This window comes from Chiloscyllium plagiosum, chromosome 10 (assembly GCF_004010195.1).
Source record: "Chiloscyllium plagiosum isolate BGI_BamShark_2017 chromosome 10, ASM401019v2, whole genome shotgun sequence".
In the NCBI taxonomy this organism is placed as follows: Eukaryota; Metazoa; Chordata; class Chondrichthyes; order Orectolobiformes; family Hemiscylliidae; genus Chiloscyllium; species Chiloscyllium plagiosum.
In genome coordinates, this window is record NC_057719.1 from 27,848,292 (window position 1) to 27,867,840 (window position 19,549).

The following is a 19,549-nucleotide window of genomic DNA, read 5'->3' on the forward strand; positions in this document are numbered from 1 at the left end:
ATTTTTCAAAATTCCCTTGATGCAGAAAAATGTTTTTGGTACTGGAAAACAGCAAACATAACCCCTCTAATCAAGAGGGAGCAGAGACCAGAAATGACAGGTCAGTTAGCTTGACTTCTGTCATGGGGAAAATGTTAAATTAATTATTACACAGATTATAGATGTGCCAACTGGAAAAATTCAAGGTAATAGTGAAGTCCTTACGGTTTGCTCAAAGAGAATTTGTTTAATAAATGTACTTGAGTTCTTGGAGTAACTTGCCATGGATAAAAGGGAGCATGGGGACGTACAGAAGGATTTCCCGAAGGCATCTGATAAGGTGCCACGCCATGGTTTAGATAACTGAAAGATCCTGAATGGTCTTGGCAAGGTGGATATAGAAAGGATCTTACCTCCTGTGGGTCAACCCAGATCTAGAGAGCATTGTTTTAAAATTAGGGTAACCCTTTCAGGAACGCAGCAAATCGGGGCAGGACCTATATACTCAATGGCAGGGTTCTTTGCCAAATAAAGAGACCTCAAGGTGCAGGTTCATAGTTTTTTGAAGGTGGAGGCACGTGGGGTAGTAAAGGCAGCGTTTAGGATAGTTGTCTTTATTTTTCAGTGCATTGGCTATAGAAGTTGGGATGTCATGTTGCGACTGTACAGGACAAAGATGTGCCAGGGTTGGAGGGTTTAAGCTATAGGGAGGGCTAAATAGGATGGGGCTGTTTTCCCCTTCAGAGTCTGAGGTGGACAGGTGACTTTCTATGGTTTTTAAAATCATGAGCATGAATAGGGTGAACAACCAAAGTCTTTTCCCTTGGGTAGAGAAATCCAAAACTAGAGGGCACAGGTTTAAGATGAGAGGGAAAAAGATTTAAAGAGACCTAAAGAGCAAACTTTTTCACACTAAACTAGTGCATGTTTGTAATCAACTGCCTGAAGAAGTGAAGGAGGTTGGTACAATTACAACATTTGAAAAAGCATTTGGGTGGATATATGAATAGGAAGGGTTTTAAGAGGAACATGGGCTAAAATATTAGTGAATGGAACTAGATTAATTTAGGATATCTGGTTGGCATGGACAAGTTGGACTGAAGTGTTGTTCTGTGCTATACAACTGGGATGAGCATTGAGGGGCTTTGGAACTCTGTCACCACCACCTTTGAGGCAGTCATTGAATATTTTAAAAACTAAAGTGGAGAGATTGTTAACTGGGGGAGTGAAGGATTGTCAGGGGTTAAATGGAACATGGAATTTGAAGCACAAATAGATAAACCACAATAGTCTTGAGTGATAGAGCAGGTACAAGTGGCTAAATTGTCTACTTCTGCTTCAACTTTGCATATTGCTGATGCCACAGACCAGATGGTATTTCTGCACTCATTCATGAACACCAGTCACAGCAAAAGTAGACCAGGTCAAATTAAATGTTGTAGTCTGTCTGCAACAAAAGGCTCAAAATAAATTGAGGCAGAGGAAACTATTTAAACTCAAGCATGGAAAATAGGGCATTTTAGAAATAATGATGAAAAAATTAATGATAATATATGGGAAAAATGCAATAAGCTAACACAATTGCACACAATATTAACAGAAAAAGGAAATTTAAAAGATTTAGATGGCAGTCACATTTTGAACGAGACAGTTATGGAGATGCCTTGTCCCAGAATAGGAAACAGAATACAGGACAGCAATTATTTATAGTTAATGTCCAAATAAGTCAAAACACAAAAGGGATGAACTGCAGTTTAAGCTCTTCCCCCAACCACACTGGGCTCCATTATTTAAGAAAGAAAAGAGATTGAATAAAGTGCAATTTATGTGGACAAGCACTTTACATTTACTTGCAGTCAAAGTCAATAAGAGTCACATTTGCGCTCATCTCAAATGTTTCACATTGTGGCTTTGGAAAGATAGGGGAGTAAATCATAACAGGATACAATCATTACAGTACTTATGGTTATACTATTGTTAAATGGGCATTCCCTAAATAGAAAATGCTTGCAAGAGTGACCAGCACCATTGTAATCAAAGAAATATCTATGGAAATCTTAAAATTTGTAGCAACATTACCTTTTGCTGTAAGCAAGCAATGCCTTCACAGGAGACAAGGAACTTTGTGGACGTGAAATATCTGTCTGCTGAGTGAGCAGTCCTTTTTGGATTCCAGTTCGGACAGGTGAAGTTGTTCTGTTGCTTTTCTTATCTTGTAATGAACTTGAGCCATTATCCCTTTCAATCGTGTGCGGGGTTGACAAAGGTTTTGTTGCAGCTGAAGACTTATCATTTTTCCCTGTGTTTTTTAAAACTGAGATGTATTTGTTGGGAGTGCCGTTAACAGATGTCCCAGCCTCTGAGAAGATGTCAATCATTGCATTCACGTTTGGTGTACTGGTAGGGGTGGTTTGACAATCAGAAAGTGGTGAAAGTTGATCCAGTGATCGAAGCTGAAAGTCATCATCCATTGGGATGTAAGGAGCCAACATCTCCAGATCCAAGTTATCAATGTCCTAGTTAAATGAATCATTACATTAACAAGTAGCCAGACATAATTAAAGACTGCATGAAAGAGGTATTCTTTTCAATTTTGGACGTAATTTATACAAGTAAATTTTGAATGTTTTAACCAAATGAATTATACTAGCAAACCAAATTCAGTTATTTTTACAATCTCTATATTTATAGTAGAGGTTTACACAACAAATACTTAAATTATCTTAATTTTGTGCAATAAATTGCCAAACTCTAGTGAAAGGTTTGACTGAATGTAACAGGGATATTCTTATTGCAATATCATTGAAACATTTATTTAAACTGAAATGCTGTGTTATCTAGTGTCAGGGGTCATCATAGAATAATCTTTAAATTGCAAAAATTAGTGAGTTTAGTTAAAGCTGAAACAAAACTGAAAACAAATTTGATAATGGATCTGTCCTTAAGATTGTTGACATGATTAGGTGAAATGATGCAAGCTTGCCAAACCTTTTATGGAGGCTGCATGTATTCATTTAAAATAATTTTTTTCTTTATTTTTATTCCATGGTTTGACAATGGATAAAGGGAGGCAAATAAGCTAGATCCATAAAGTAAATGTTTATACAGCATAACGGTGTGCTGGGAGAAACAAAAATGTTTCTTTCTGACCCAATAAACTACTCAAAGTACATTCCTGTACACATTTACCAAATACTGTAATTTTTCTGTGCCTCCCTATTTGTTCTGTATTTAACAGGTTCTTGAGCCAAAATTTACAGAACCAAATTCATATTTTATGCTGGAAAAAAACTCTAGTGTAGGGAAACATATACTATTAGGTTTCCTTATCTATATCCCAATCTGTGAGATTATTTTATTAATGCACCATGGTATAATACAGCTGAAATCAAAAGTTGCCCTTTATATTTAATACACAAATCTCCTATGAAGAACCGTCACATCATACCTGAACAGAGAATGGGTGTTTGGCCTCTGGGTCAATTGCGAAAAGCTTTTCCACTATATCCAGTTTGAAATCATTGGAAATGTCTGTGTCGACATTAAAACAGTAATCTGAAGGGCTGCTTGGCTGTGAAAATAAGTAATACAATGCAGTCCAATGGTTTATTTATAAATCTAATCAGGAACTATACAGCACAGAACCGTAACTCTAAGGCTCTTGGGGGGAAGTGGTAGTTTCTTTCCCTCGGAGCCACAAACCCTGGGTTCCACATCCCATCTGCTCCAAAAGGTATTTAATAACAGATCTCAATGGGTTAGAAAATATCTACGGCCTAAACTTTAAAATTCAAATATGGACTTTTTCTGTTGCAGTGAGGGCAACAAATTGTTGGGCTTTGTGCTACTTTCCTAATGCTGCCATCCAGCTCTTCATAATTGCCAAGTTAATACTCGCAGTAAGGGGGAGGTTTAAAAGAATGCAATCAACCCTGCCCTCATATATTCATTTCATTGCAAGCATGAAGGTACAGCACACACCAAAGGCTACAGACTTTTATAATTTAAGGATAGACAATTACATGGTGGTAATGTTATTTACAGGGCTAGACTAATGCTCTGGTGACATAGGTTCAAATGACAATGAATCACAATAATGGTGACCATGAAATCATCATTGATTATCATAAAATCAGGTTCACTAATATTCTGTGGGGGCAAAACAACTACCACTTTTATCTGGTCCAGTCTATGTGATTCTAAATCCATAGAAACAGTAAAGCAAGGCTCCCAATTCAAGGGCAATTAGGGATGGAAATAAATGATGGCCTTGAGTGATGTACACATCCCATGACAACTTTTAAAAATTGATGTTAAAAAACTGAGTTGTTTTACAAACATTTAATAAGAGACTTACTTGCGGTGAATTCTGACTGGTGCAAGGACAGGAAGAGCTGTTTGACTGCTCATTCATTTGTGGAATGGCAAATGAAAATTCCATTGACTCTTGATTTGTTTCAAGCTTGATGATGGATTCCAAATTCAAGGCTGGGTCTGTGCTACTGCATAGTGGCTTTTTTGCATCAGATGGAGGCAGAGGTGACAGTGCTATGTCTACAGTCTTCTGGTTTGTGGAGGAGGGCAACATAACATCATTGTAGAGTGGGACCTCATTAAACTGCTGCATTTCTGAATTCAAAAAAAGTTAATTTTACAATCTTATTGAGTCTATAAATTCTTATTCATCCTGTCAACAACCAAGTTCTCAAATCTGAACAAACTAAATCCTGACTGTAGTCTCGTGAATTTGAAGCTAATTAAAATGACACAATGATGAAAAAGCAATTTAGAATACACATCCCTTTAAGTTGAATACTGTGAATCTGAACGTAAAGCTCTTTCACTATTCCTTCATTAAGTATTGATCCTTCAACCAAAATAATTAATCAATCATCTGGCCATTATTGCTCTGAGATCTTGCTTGACTACCAATTTTTCTTGAAGTTAAACTGCTATTGTAAACTAAGAACAGTGCATATGAATAGTGCCTTTATATCTCTGGAGGTCATGAAATTTGCAATAAATGCAAATTTTCTTTCATTCAATATCTTTACAATATAGTTGAAGGGCACTAACTGGTTTCCAGTTTGAATAAGATTTTCATTCATCAAGTTTAATCCTGTAGAGATGTTCTGCTAGTTTGGGACTTCTGAATTGGGAAAAGCTTTGGGAACACTTGAAATTTCCCATGGCTCCACTGTAGAAATTATAAGTACATACTTTCTATAACCTATATTCAACTTTACAGAAGCTAGCAGATTTGTGGCCAATGAAGCAAAAAGGTGTGAATGCAAAGGAAAGTAGGACATACGCCAAATGAGAGAAATAGAACTGAACATGAGAACCAAAAGTACAAATTAAAAAATATTAAAAAGCACTGAAGAAAAACAGGATGAAAATCTTCTTTCAATCCTTCTCAGCTCTGCATGCAAGCTGGGACAGCAGTTATTAACTGGATGTTTTTCCATGATAATCAAACCCAATCTCATTCTCAAATTTAAAACTAAACATTTCTATCAAGGCTTACTAAATAGTATCTACAAGGATGAAGCTTTTCTTCTTCACACCATGAAGCTAATTCAGCAAAAACTAGATATTTGACCTTTCAAACACACAGGCCTCGTCATTTATTTGCTACCAGAAATATCATTTTTTGATTTGTCAGTATGGTTTGTACCTCAATTGCTGCACCCTCAAAAGTTCAATCTTGCTCCCTGTTCCATCATGAATAAACATCAGGTCATGTTGCATACACATACCAAAGGTGTCCAGCTTTTCCCCTCTATTTACCATGCTAAAGACTACAACTGTTAACTCTTCAGGCTGATCTCTCAGGCATAAGGTTTGAATGAGCTGAATAGCCCTCTGTTTAATAATGCTAATCTTGTCCCAGTTTTACTCAATTTCATGCCTTAGCTAAATTTAATCATTTAACTGTTTCTTGCAGGTCAATTTTAATGGTGAGCAGAATTGTGGTTTCCCATCATGGCACGTTTAATGCTGCGCAGATTCTCAAAGTACTTGTCATTTCACGCTGAACATCTTCAATGCTGTCACCAATGTTAAGATCTACGCTGACAAACCTTTAGTCCAATTCATCCACCACGATGTTATATTTAATTTGCCTTAATACTCTATTCCTACTCACTCTCATCTGTTTCTCAACACACCTAACTGAATTTCCTTTTGAAGGTCTTTTTCTACCAAATCCCAGGAACCTGCTTTATCCCTCCTGATATGTATTCAACTCTAATTTCAGTTAGTTTCTTAATTTATCACACTTCTGATGGGCAATCACAACAACAGATTTGAGCCATTACAATCCAGCACTCTGGAACGTTATCCCAACGCTCCTGCAATGTATCCTTCACCACTTTCAGAGGCCAATGCAAAACTTACTACTTCAAATTATCCTTCCTAAGGCTGATTATTATTAGTGGTCAATTTCTAATCCCTCTCACAACATAACACTGGGATATTTCACTCTATTCAAAGGTGCTATACAAATGCAAGTTGTTAATAATTGCTCGTTTTGTTTCTTCAGACACCGATAAAAGTGTGTTATAATACCTTGGAATTTGAACTAGATTCCAAGGTAAGTTTTTTGCAAACACAGTGACTCTTGCAGACATATAGACATGAAACATTCATTAATATGACGCATAGCAACAATTTCCAACCTGAGGGGCTGAAATCCAGTGAGACAACTGTATCACCAGCAGCTGGTGCAAGTTGAGTTAAAGCCTCTGGTTCCTCTTTCAGTTTGTCAAAAAGGTTATTGGTCTCTTCATTTGTGGATGAAACAGGATGCTTACTAGGTTCCTCAGGTTTCTCGACAGGTACACATTCAATCTGATCCAGTGAAAGAATCACTTCTTTTTCAACTAAACCACTGAGGGTGGAATAAAAACAGGACAAGTTACCCCCAACAGCCTCATAGAAGATTTCACTAGGTTGGTGCATGTGCAATCACATGTACAATATATATTATTGATTATGCAAATGTTATACAAGTTATTTAATTATAATGTGTTAATACTTTCAAAATACATACAAGATCCCCATTAGACACTTACCTCAAAACATAGTTCACACAGACTATGCACTGAGGCTGGGAGTTTTTGCTGTTGTAGATCACAGTGGCCTGTGTCTCCACCCAAACATAGCCACCTTCTTTGCCCAGCATCCTGTACTGACCAGTTGTGGCCTGACCTTTAGTAAATACTAAAGCAAGCAAAGTATAAAAAAAGTATTAATTATTATTTATAAGCAGAGCATTTTCAGCTAAGACTAGCACTTCACAATAGGGAGCACAGACAAGTTACATGTTTATACAGTGCAGTACTCATTAAAGGGAGAGCAAGTACTCAAATGCCACGCATGGAATGCTACTAGAAGCCTAAGTGTGCAGCATCAGACTCCACTAGGTTAAGTACATTTCACCACAATCAATGACATTTCTCAGGAAGGCACTGGCCAAGTGTTTGATATGCTTTAAACAGTCTAAATAAGGATTCAGAGGGGAGAATAACATTGAGAAAATTATTTGAAAAAATAACTTACAGTCATGATGGGTTTTGGTCAGATGGTCTGAATCCAATGCATGATAAAATTCATAGACAGAGCGGCCCAACAATTCTTCTGGCTGGTATCCCATTAATTCAGTTATTCTGCATATTAAAAGTTATATATGCACACAGTAAAAAAAAAAAATCAATTGATGTTCACTATGAAACTGTTATGATGTAAAATAAAGTGCATTTCTTTCATCCATTGTCAGGTTAGACATACTGATCAGAACTTTCTAAGATTAGACTGAGGGAGCATAATTTTTTTTTCAATCAGCGTGTGAATCTATAATTTCAGAATTTACATTCAAAACAATGAAGACTTTGAGAGAAGGGAAGACTGTTACAAATTATAAAAACTAAGTATTTTCTCCTTCAGCTAGCTCAAGTACTTTAGGAGATTAGTTTTACCTAAATTACCTTAGATTTGTTCGTACAAAAGGCTTTATAAAGCTATACAATATGGTACTTTTCTATTCTTCTCCAAATGTTAAGTTTTTAAAAAACAAAACAGCTGAAAGTATCATTAAATTCCACAACTTTGACTGACAGTTACAGGAGTTTTACTGCTCATGGCACATACAGATGAATAATGAGACAAAGAAGGAAAAACTGTTCAGGTATGCAATATTTTCACCTAAATTCAATTTCTACTGAAAAATGCAGTTTCAAATCTTATAATTTAGTAGCACGTGCTTAGTGTAATAATATGCAAACATAAATGTGCAGGGTTTTACTCCAACATCAGCAATTTTTTGGATATAATTGCTGGCCAAGTTGGCAGCATTATCTAGTCAGAAGGCTAAGGGTTCCAAGTTCCAGTAACTTAGACAAACATCTGCGTGTCACTCCAGTGCAGTACTCCATGGTGCCTTCTTTCAGAAGTGACATTAAACTAAGGCTCCAGGTTCAACTAAAAGATCTAACAGCATAGGCTCAAATAAAATGACTGAAGTTATCCCAACTGTCCTTTTTCAATAAGTACCTCAAAAAAAAAATGTGAAAAGATTCACTTATTTGCTACATTTCCTATAACAATGACTACATTTATAATACATTATTACTAATAAAGCATGGGATGTGGTGCTACATAAACTCAAGTCTCCTTTAGAATATGCTTAAGATTTATGGAGAGGACTTAAAAGTGTTAATTTATGAAACAAACTCATTATGTAAAGTGCATATATTTCAGTCCAATGTATAATTCAGTATACAAGTTTGAAGAGAAATGAATGCAAGTTAAGTTTTTAAATTCTTCAATGGTTATATAACGATACATCAGTTATTTTGTTGAATACAATTAAGTGAATCAGTTTAAAGCACTCTCCACCTCTACTAACTCATGTGAGAAACAAGCGAATCACCCAAAAACTTACAGAAACAAACTAAAGTAGAAGTCAGGTTTTGATTTTTTGGATAATTATTTTTGGAATAATTAGAGACATCGGATAATTGCTGTCTTACTAATTTTAAGCACAGAAATTGTGCGCTACAAGCTCAAAGAAAATATTATAAGCAAGAGATTGTATTTTCTTCAAAATACCAGTTAGGCTTACAGCAAACTGTTGCCAAGCCAAGAAACCAGATTTAACAAAACATTAGAATAAGTCTTGCCTTTTCAGCGAAATTAATTTTAAACAGTTTTAACTAATTGCTTTTTGATATTCATCCTTTTGCGTTCCAAATAGTATTTTCATTGAGAAATTATTTTTCTTGTTACTACTTTCTTTTTTTCTCTACAGAGAAAAAAAATCTTTATCAGGAGAGAATTTGGGGCATATCTGAATTGTTCACATTAAGACCTTGATAAAGTTTAATTGAACAATAGGTTTTTACCCCATCAGACAGAAAAACTTAAAATGTAGAATGGAAAATGTTTCCAATGTCACACAACTCACCTCTCATCACAATAAGAAAACTTCATATCCAGGCTATGACGACTCAGAAATGTCTTGCTATCCAGTGGTACCTCTATGTTGGAGGGGTGTGGAATAGGTTCACAGATCAAAATCAGACAGGTCATGGGTGGCTCTTTGTAACCACAATGGGTCTGCTCATTACTGGATTTGTATACTCTAATATGTCCTGTGCAATGTAGGACCTAAAGATGATAATGAAAGTTAGTTTTTGTAGTTCCCAGGGTTTTAAGCACCCCATTAACTAAGTAATTTAGTAACATTTGTGAAGCAGATTACAATATGTCTTGATCAGAATTTTTGCTTGTCAGTAAGAACCTTCTTTTAAAAAAACAAAAGAAACTTGTTGCTTCCTATACAAGAACTACTAAGATCCTCTCTTTAACTCTAATGTCATAGAACTTAGATCAGTCTGTATCAGTTCATGAAGTTCTTAGGCAGTTTTAGGGAAGCAGTAACTCTTCACATACGAGGAAATATCAACTTAACCCCAGCATCTGCTATAGAATCTCTTCCACCAGCTCATCAAGTAATAATTGTTCTTGACATTTCAAGGCGAAGGAATACTTTCAACTCATTCCTAACTTAGACAAATCAATGAACTGGATTTTACTTTGTCAAATCACTACATTGTTTATTCAGAAAATGAATTCCTAACCTCACTTGTTACTTTTCAGCAAGGGACATTAAATAATAACCAAGAGTCAATCTTGGGTAATTTTCATTCCTTGATGTCTTAAACAATCAAAATAATGGTAGAGTTTTACAATTTGCTCATCTGAAACCAGAGATTAAAATCCAGTTTAGGAATTAATCAGTACGCTAGCTACAAAGAATGAAATGCTGGAGGAGTTGAGATGAGTGAGGGAATTTATGGAAAGGAGGCATTGCTATGTCTTTTTTGCCTTACTGCTTCCACAGGAGGCATTAACGCATAAATAGACCAGGCGTTACAGTTCAGAAAGTGACGTGGAACCAATGGGAGCAGCTAATTGGTGAGTAAATCCTGGTGGGTTTTTACAAATTATTATCTTGTAAATCTTTAAGCAAGGGTAGGGCCTGACTTGGCTTTGTTTTTAGAAAAGTCTATGAAGGTTCAGACATGGCAGGAGAGCTCAAAGCCATGGTCTGCTCCTCTTGCTCCACACGAGAGGCTGTGCACATTTCTAGTGCGCGGGACAAGCATGTGTGCTGAAAGCGTGGGTTTCGGAGCTGGAATGTGGCTGGGGACACAGTAGAGCATCTGCAAGTCTGACGCATTGTGAATAGCATGTTCAGAGAGGCAGTCACACCGCAGAAAAAGTGGCCAGAAGGAAGGAAGGACATGGGTGACTGTGTGGAGGGGTGGATCAGTTTGCGGATGACACAAAGTTTGGTCAGGTGGTTAACAAAGCAGCCATCTGTCAGCACCTTCTATCAAATTAGTCTGCATCCCAAGTACATTAAACTTATCATGAAGGCAAAGTAGGACCTTGTTTAAGCCTTGGCTGAAATCCATATAAACTGCATCTAGTGAAAAATGCAGTTTCAAATCTTATAATTTAGTAGCACGTTCTTAGTGTAATAATATGCAAACATAAATGTGCAGGGTTTTACTCCAACATCAGCAATTTTTTGGGTATAAGTGCTGGCCAAGTTGGCAGCATTATCTAGTCAGAAGGCTAAGGGTTCCAAGTTCCAGTAACTTAGACAAACATCAACTGCACCCTCGTTGAGTATCATAGGTTCCAAGAAGATATGAAGGGGTTGGTCAAATAGGCAGTTAAGTGACCGATGGAATTCAACCCTGAAAAGTGTGATTTGATACACTTTGGAAGGAATAATTTGACAAGGACAGCACGACATTAGGAAATTCTGTGGAACAAAGGGACCTTGGTGTGTTTGTCCACAGATCACTGAAGGTGGAAGGGAATGTGGAACAGTTGCCTTTATCAATCATGACATAAATTACAACAGTAGAGAAGTCATGATAGAATATTGGTAAACTACAGAGTACTGTATGCAGGTCACCACATTACAGTAAAGATATGATTGCACTGCAGGAGGTGCAGACTGATGGAAAATTTCAGTTGACAAATGTTGTGATAGGCTTCAGCTGTATTTGTTGGAGCAGAGAAGTTTAAGTGGCATTCTGATTCTGGTGTACAAGAGCAGAATAAGGTGCAACTGCTCCCTTAGTTGAAGGGTTAGTTACAAGGGGACATAGGTTCAATGGTTTTTTTTTGAGGGAGTGGGGTATAACATGAAGAAAAAAAACTTATTTTATCCTGAGGGCAGCAGCGGTCTGGAATGCGCTGCCTTGGAGGGTAGAGGTGAGTTGCATCACATGCTTTAAAACGTACCCCAATGAGCACCTCACACAGTATAAATTTCAATTGTTGGTAAATGGGATTAGGTTTAAGGTCAGGTGGTTCTCATGTGAATTGTTCTGAAGAAGTGTCACTGAACTGGAAACATTAATTGTACTTTCCTTCCACAGATGCTTCCAGACCTCACTCTCCCACCACAATTTCTGTCTAAACGTGATTACTGGAAACAAAAACATCGCTGAAGTACCTCTGATTCTGAAGTTTGAACTCTTGGTTCTACTTAATAAAACTTCCAATCCAATTAGCCACCATGCTAGGCAAACAGAACTGGTCAAGAAGCCTTTGTTACTGCCTATCCTCCATTGTAGATCTAGTGTTCAATAGCCAAACAGCTCTGTTGATTATTTCTTTACATTGAAAGGCATGCTCAGCATCTAGTCTGCTAGAATTCAGAGATCTCCACTTTTCTCAAGGTCAACTAGGGATGGACAAAAAATGCTGGCCAGCCAGCAATGCCCATATCTCACTAATGAATAATAAAAAAGTCCCTTCCAAAGATACAGCAACATCATGCCTGTTTGTCAGAATTTTCCCACAATGTGCAAACTTTACATTTGGCTTCATTATATTTCATGAGATCATTTTGCCCAAATACTTTCTGCAATTTGTTACATTTTACAATATCACATCTTACTCCCATCAACTAATTTTCTTTTTTACCCATAGAATTTAGTTTCAGAACTTTGAATTTAAATTATAGCTTCTCGTCCAATAGTCTGTCAATCATTTTTTGCATCACAAGGTCTACAATATAATGGGCTTACCACTTTCTCAAAGAAAGCAGGATCTGAACTACACAACATTTCAAGTCAGAGTAAGTCAAAGATTAAATGAAAGACAGGGACAACATATGCACAGGAACACACATAACTTGGCAATATGTTGCAATCTCCCTCTACTGCTAGTTCTAAATCCTGAAGCTCCTTTCCTTGTAGCACTGTGGTCCTACCAAACATCACATGGAAAGGTGATGTTGAGCAGTCTTCCTGACCTGCGTTTGTGCAAGGGCAATGAGGGACAGACAATAAATGCAGGTCATGCCAGTGATGCTTAGATTCCATAAAAGAATAAATATTAAAAACTGTTAATTTAATGATCTTACAAACTAGCTTCTCACCTTCCATGTTGCAGACTTGATATTAACAGTGCGTCCTCGGCTTGTTAAAGTACACTTCATCCTTAAGAAGAAATTGCGCTCAGTGTTCTGATCCTTCCCCTTCTTCAGAAGTCCTAAATTGCAGAAATGACAATAAGTTACTAACATGTACTTGGCAAACTCAAGTAATCAAAATAACACCGCAAGGTTTAAAACAAAATAAGTTATTGAATCAAAAAAATAAACAGAATTTTCTTGTTCTACATTTCTTTTGCCAAACAATTAAAAACAAACATTCCTAACCTTGCTTTATTAAATTATCACTTAAAGTACAGGTTAACAAAATCATTTTTAAAAAATTAAGCAATAGGCTTTATTTCCAAACCTATATTCAATCTGGTTAAGCCACACAGAGGGAAGTGAGGACTGCACACACCGGAGAGTCAAAGTCTGGCGCTGGAAAAGCACAGCAGGTCAGGCACTATCCAAAAATCAGGAGAGTCGACATTTTGGGCATAGATAGAAAAGCACAGAAGGCAGAAAGTTTTGGCAGCAGATTAAGGAAAGGTAGAAGGAAGTACAAATAAAGCAGAAACACCAGCATGAACTAGTTAGGCCAAATGGCCTGTTTCAGTATTTCTATGCTACTAATCCCATGTAAACAATGAGCATCATTTGAATTTCTATAACAGTAAAAAAAGGCCAAATACCAAAATAAACATCAGCTCAGATAGTCATTCACTGCAAAATGTATCCCATGGCATCAGACTGAATTTTTTTTTTCCCAAAAGTATTCACAGGATATGGACATCACTGGCTAGGCCAGCATGCATTCATTGATCATTTCTAATTGTACAGAGGATAGTTGAGAGTCAACCACATTGCTATGGGTCTGCTGTTATATGTAGGCCAGACAAGATGAGGATGGCAGATTTCCACTACAAATCCAATGACTCCCACAGTTACCTTGTCTATACATTCTCACACCCTACTTCCTGTAAAGAATCTATGACGTTCTCCATTGCATCTGTTCTGAAAAGGAGACCTCAGGAATGTCCACCTTCTTTCTCAACCAAGGATTCCCCAGAGCAATTGACAGGCCCCCAGTCACATGAAACAACCATCACCCCCCACAACAGCATTAGAGTTCCCACTGTTCATCTCACCAGCAGCCACAGGATCATTTAGGTGCTACTTGCCACCACCCCCAGTGTGATGCCACCACCATATCTCCCTCCCCTCCCTAGTTAGCCTTGTGCAAGGACCATTCACTCCAGGACATCTTGTTCCACTCTTCCTTCACTCCCAAAGTGTCCACACACCCCCACAGCACCTTCCCTGCAATCGCAGAAGATGTAACATCTGCCAGAGTACTTTCTCCCTCCTCACCATCCAAGGCCCCAAACACAACTTCCAGGTGAGGCAGCACTTTACCTGCAGTTCACACAGTCTAGTCTAGCATATTTGCTGCTTACGAAGTGGTCTCCTCTAACTGGGGAAAACGAAATGCAAACCAGGTGACAGAATGTAGGTGTTCTACAAGAATTCTGCAACTGTGATTCTGAGATTCCAGCTGCCTGTGATTTCAACATACCATCATGTTCGTTGGCCAACAACTGTCTCAGGCTTGCTGCAGGTGAAGCTCACTGCTCATTTTTTGCTTGGGAACTCAGCAGCCTACTTGACTCAATATAAAGTTCAACAATTTTAGGGACTGAGCGCCTCCCCCAAACTCCACACATCAAGCCTTGTTATCATCACATGGGCTGCTTCCACATAACCCTTTGTCATAGTCCCCACTCACAGCTATTCATTCTCTCGGGCTAACCTTTACCCACACCTTTGGGTCTGTCCAATGTTTTTCTCTCTCTACCTTTCACTCCATTTTTAACTCCTCTCCCCTCCCCAACCTCAGCTTTTGAATAAATACCAACCTTGTCCTAGGTACCATCAGTTCTGAAGGTTCACTGAACCCAAGATGTTAACTCTGCTTTCTCTCCACAAATGCTGCCAGACCAGCTGAATGTTTTTAAAGCAATTTGTGTTTTGCTTTCCGATTTCCAGCATCTGCAATTCTTTCCGATTTTGGCCGATCTCCTTGCCTGAAGGAGATTAGCGAGCCAGGTGAGTCTTTATGACAATCAACAATGGTTTTGTGGTCATCAGTACATTCTTAATTTTGCACTTTTTAAATTGGGTTCAAAACTAACCATCTGCCATGACAGGATTTCAACCCAGGTCCCAAGAACATCAGCTGGTTTCTGCACTAATAATCTTGCAATAATATCACTCAGCCATTGTCTCCCTTTCATGATCAAGACATTAGGCAGATGCAGATTGAGCAGCTAATTAGAAATGCTGATGCAAGAATCCAATAGACATTCAAACTCCAAAAGGCTAAAGTGAAGTTAAACTTTAATCTAATCAAATAATTCAACAGAGTCTGGGCTTCAGCTCAACTCCATTTTGACACTATTGTCTGCGTGCAATGCAAACTAGTATCAAATTATAACTCAATATGAAGAAACTTGATATGCAATGTCAAAGAGATAAATAACGTGGTTGCAATGCCAACCTTTGCTTTGACCAGACTCGAACTTGGGCCTCAATCATAAATATGTAGTTACAGTTGCTTACAGCAATTTAAAGTTAGGAGTTCTTTTAGCCAATGTGATCAGCTGTCAAACAGCTTTACTACTGACTTACAGATGGATTGGTTGTATAACAGGAAAAAAACCTGACAAATATCACTAATAGCACACACTGAGCTCCAGAGATTTAATCAAAGCACGTTGTTATAGTCATTAACCTAGCAACTGTACATAAGGTTTACCCATTAAAATCAGCCATGTGCATCTTGCTGTGTTTCTCTTTCCTGCCCCCACTTCCCCAACTAGCATTTACGAGGCAAGAAGTTAAAGCTGTATTCATTCTTTACCAAGAGCGCAAAGGCCAGATTTGGAAGTTAGGTACAGATCTAGCTTGTAGCTTTGCTTCTTAAAGCACAACAGTGAAGAGCCAATAAGATGTATTAAAGATTAACTGCAAATAATTATTTAGTACCAAATACAAAAAAAGAAGTGGTCATAAATGTATACCAAATTGGCAAAATCATAAAGAAATTATTTGGACAATAACAGAACATTGATAGTGATGCAATATGGTTTCTGGTTGAGGTCAAAGTTCAACTCTAGTGTTAGGACATATGGCTGCACTATTCCTGAACTAAAGTAACATAAACATTGGATTGATGCCAAGCATGGAGATCTCCTCGACTGATTGGCAGCCATTCCTGAGGTCTACCCACCTTTCTCTACCACCTTCATGTGCCTTCTCCTGCCTGCAAGATTTTTAATACTTTGCTCCTCTCTGCTAATCTTCAAACAGATTTGAATATTGTGCATTAAATTAGTGCATTAAATTAGTCCATCAAAAAGCAGCATTAATTATATGTGCAGTTAAGAACATGTTAAATTCCTTGCAACAGGAAATGAATGTTGAAACAGAGGTCTTGAACAAGACTGAACAAACCTGGAATGCTAGAGTACACTCATTATTTTGCAGTACAAATGATAAATGTGTAGCACTGCAAAAGACTGTGGGGTATGAATTGCTGGGTGTCCAAGGCAGGGACTTGGTGCAACTAAATGACTAAGTCAACAGCTGTGTACACTTAGGACAAATATAAATGCCATATTTTCTTACCTTGTCTATGAGAAAGCATTTCACGCATCTCTTCATGATCGCAAGGATGGGTGAAATCAAAAACACTGTGTCCAATCAGCTCAAACTGTTAACAAAAGGGAAAACAAACACTAGTCACAGGTATTCAAAAATGCATCAAATACTTTTCAAAAATTGCAGTTAACATCGAGCTTCTGCATTTGTACACAGTTCGAAAAAAATTATTTAGACAAGTCTGATTTTCTAAACTTTATTTGGCTACGGCACTGCTAAAGAGTAAAAATTGATATTCAAAATGTTAAACACTTATTCCACTAAATGAATTTAAAAGTATGACATTTTCAACTTTTGCCATTTAGTCATCCTGCCTTTGCACTGAAAAGTATTACAAATCATATTAAACCTATTCAGAGTAGACAAATATGAACATCTTTACCTGGGTGAGTCCCATGCACTTGTTTACATTCTCAGACATGTAGATCATGTCCCCATCCTGTGTCAACACCATGACAAATCCTTCTAGGGCCTTCAAGTAAAAGCTGTTTAGTTGTTCCTCCAGGTCAGCTTCCACCTCCATATCTCCTACACAGGCAAGATAAGTGTAACTTGATTTTAAAAGGGAATTTAACAGATTTAAACTTCAAATAAATACTTCATTTTCACAGAGAAAGCTCTCATTTATACAGCACCTTATCATACTTAAAAATAAATATTTTATTATAAATGCTATTAAGAACTGACACTCAGCTAAAACTGGATCCAGACAATATTCGGGCTTGGGCTGAAAAGTGGTAACTAACATTTGCGTTACACAAATACCAGGCAATGACCATTTCTAATAAGAGATAATTTAATCACCTCCCCTTGACATTACCGTCACTGAATTCCTACAACCATCACTCTTGGGGGTTACCATTGACCAGGAGCTCAACTGCACTTGCCATATAAATAAATTGACTGAAACAGCGGGTCAGCTGTTAGAAATACCACAGTGCATAATTCACTACCTGACTTCCCAAAGCAGAATACTCCCCCATTACTTGGATGGGTGCAGCTCCAACAAAACTCAAGAAGCTTGACACCATTCAGGGACAAAGCAGCTTGCTAGACTGTCACTACAGCTACACTCATTACTTCCATCACTGATGTTCACTAGCAGAGTGTGTACCATCTACAAGATGCATTGCAGCAATTCACCAAGGTGCCTTAGACAGGTCCTTCCAAACCAACAACCATTGTTATCTCGATGGGCAAGGGGAACAGATACATGGTAACACTATCTATTCACCATCCTGACTTGGAAATAAATCACTATTCCTTCATTGTGATTGGGTCAAACTCCTGCAGCTCCCTTTCTATTGGCATTGCCACAGCACCATGGCAACCAGGAACAGGCAATAATTGCTGTCCCAGACATCAGTATCCGCACTCCACAAATGAACAAAAAATAAACGGAAACTTTTTTGCCTGTTGTAAAATCACTTGAAATTAATGAACCATTGACTTGTTTTTAGATGATACCAGCTTGAGGTATTATCAGTCAAAAAGGGAAATTTTGAATCCCATAGCTCATGGGATTTAATGGTCACTTGAACACTAATTCATCACTATCCATTTTTCATGCAACTATCCAGGATTAGAGTCAGAGTCATAGAGATGTACAGCACAGAGACAGACCCTTTGCTCCAACTCGTCCATGCCAACCAGATATCCCACCCTAATTTAGTCCCATTTGCCAGCACTTGGCCCATATCCCTCTAAACCTTTCCTATTCATATACCCATCCAGATGCCTTTTAAAATGTTGCAATTGTACCAGCCTCCACCACTTCCCCAGGCAGCTCATTCCATATACGCATCACCCTCTGAAAATGTTGCCCTTTAGGTCCCTTTTATATCTTTCCCCTCTCACCCTAAACCTATGCCCCCTAGTTCTGGACTCCCCCACCCCAGGGAAAAGACCTTGTCTAATTTATCCTATCCATGCCCCTCATGATTTTATAAATCTCTAAGAGGTCACCCTTCAGCCTTCCACACTCCAGGGAAAACAGCCCTAGCCTATTCAGCCTCTCCCTATAACTCAAATCCTTCAACCTTGGCAACATCCTTGTAAATCTTTTCCAAACCTTTTCATGTTTCACAACATCCTTCCGATAGGAAGGAGACCAAAATTGCAGGCAATATTCCAAAGGTGGCCTAACCAATGTCCTGCACTGTCGCAACATGACCTCCCAACTCCTGTACTCAATGCTCTGACCAATAAAGGAAAGCATACCAAATGCCTTCTTCACTATCCTATCTACCTGCGACTCCACTTTCAAAGAGCTATGAACCTGCACTCCAAGGTCTCTTTGCTCAGCAACAGTCCACATGACCATACCATTAAGCGTACAAGTCCTACAAGATTTGCTTTCCCAAAATGCAGCACCTCACATTTATCTAAATTAAACACCATCTGCCACTCCTTAGCCTATTGGCTCATCTGATCAAGATCCTGTTGTAATCGGACGTAACTTTCTTCAACATTCTGTACACCTCCAATTTTGGTGTCATCTGCAAACTTACTAACTATACCTTCTATGCTCGCATCCAAATCATTTGTATAAATGATGAAAATTAGTGGACCCAGCACCGATCCTTGTGGCACTCCACTGGTCACAGGCCTCCAGTTTGAAAAACAACCCTCCACCATCACCCTCTGTTTTCTACCTTCGAGCCAGTTCTGTATCCAAATGGCTAGTTTTCCCTATATTCCATGAGATCGAATCTTGCTAACCAGTCTCCCATGGGGAACCATGTTGAACACCTTACTGGAGTCCATACAGTTCATGTCCACTGCCCTGCCCTACTCAATCCTTTTTGTTACTTCTTCAAAAAACTCAAATCAAATTTGTGAGACATGATTTTCCATGCACAAAGCCATGTTCATACCCCCAAT

General features: G+C 38.1%; 1 protein-coding gene across 7 annotated transcripts in view; it reads right to left on the reverse strand.

Annotated features, from left to right (window-relative positions):
• hif1aa (hypoxia inducible factor 1 subunit alpha a) overlaps positions 1–19,549 on the reverse strand; it is a 61,478-nt gene that overhangs the window by 13,473 nt on the left and 28,456 nt on the right. For all 7 annotated transcript variants that reach the window (XM_043697235.1, XM_043697234.1, XM_043697237.1 and 4 more), the window contains 10 exons: positions 17,049–17,194; positions 16,634–16,718; positions 12,950–13,062; positions 9,446–9,648; positions 7,543–7,649; positions 7,056–7,203; positions 6,660–6,871; positions 4,337–4,608; positions 3,428–3,550; positions 2,059–2,495 (listed from right to left, as the gene is read on the reverse strand). In XM_043697235.1, the coding sequence (XP_043553170.1) occupies positions 2,059–2,495; positions 3,428–3,550; positions 4,337–4,608; positions 6,660–6,871; positions 7,056–7,203; positions 7,543–7,649; positions 9,446–9,648; positions 12,950–13,062; positions 16,634–16,718; positions 17,049–17,194 (1,846 nt within the window). The remainder of the gene's footprint in view (positions 1–2,058; positions 2,496–3,427; positions 3,551–4,336; positions 4,609–6,659; positions 6,872–7,055; positions 7,204–7,542; positions 7,650–9,445; positions 9,649–12,949; positions 13,063–16,633; positions 16,719–17,048; positions 17,195–19,549) is intronic.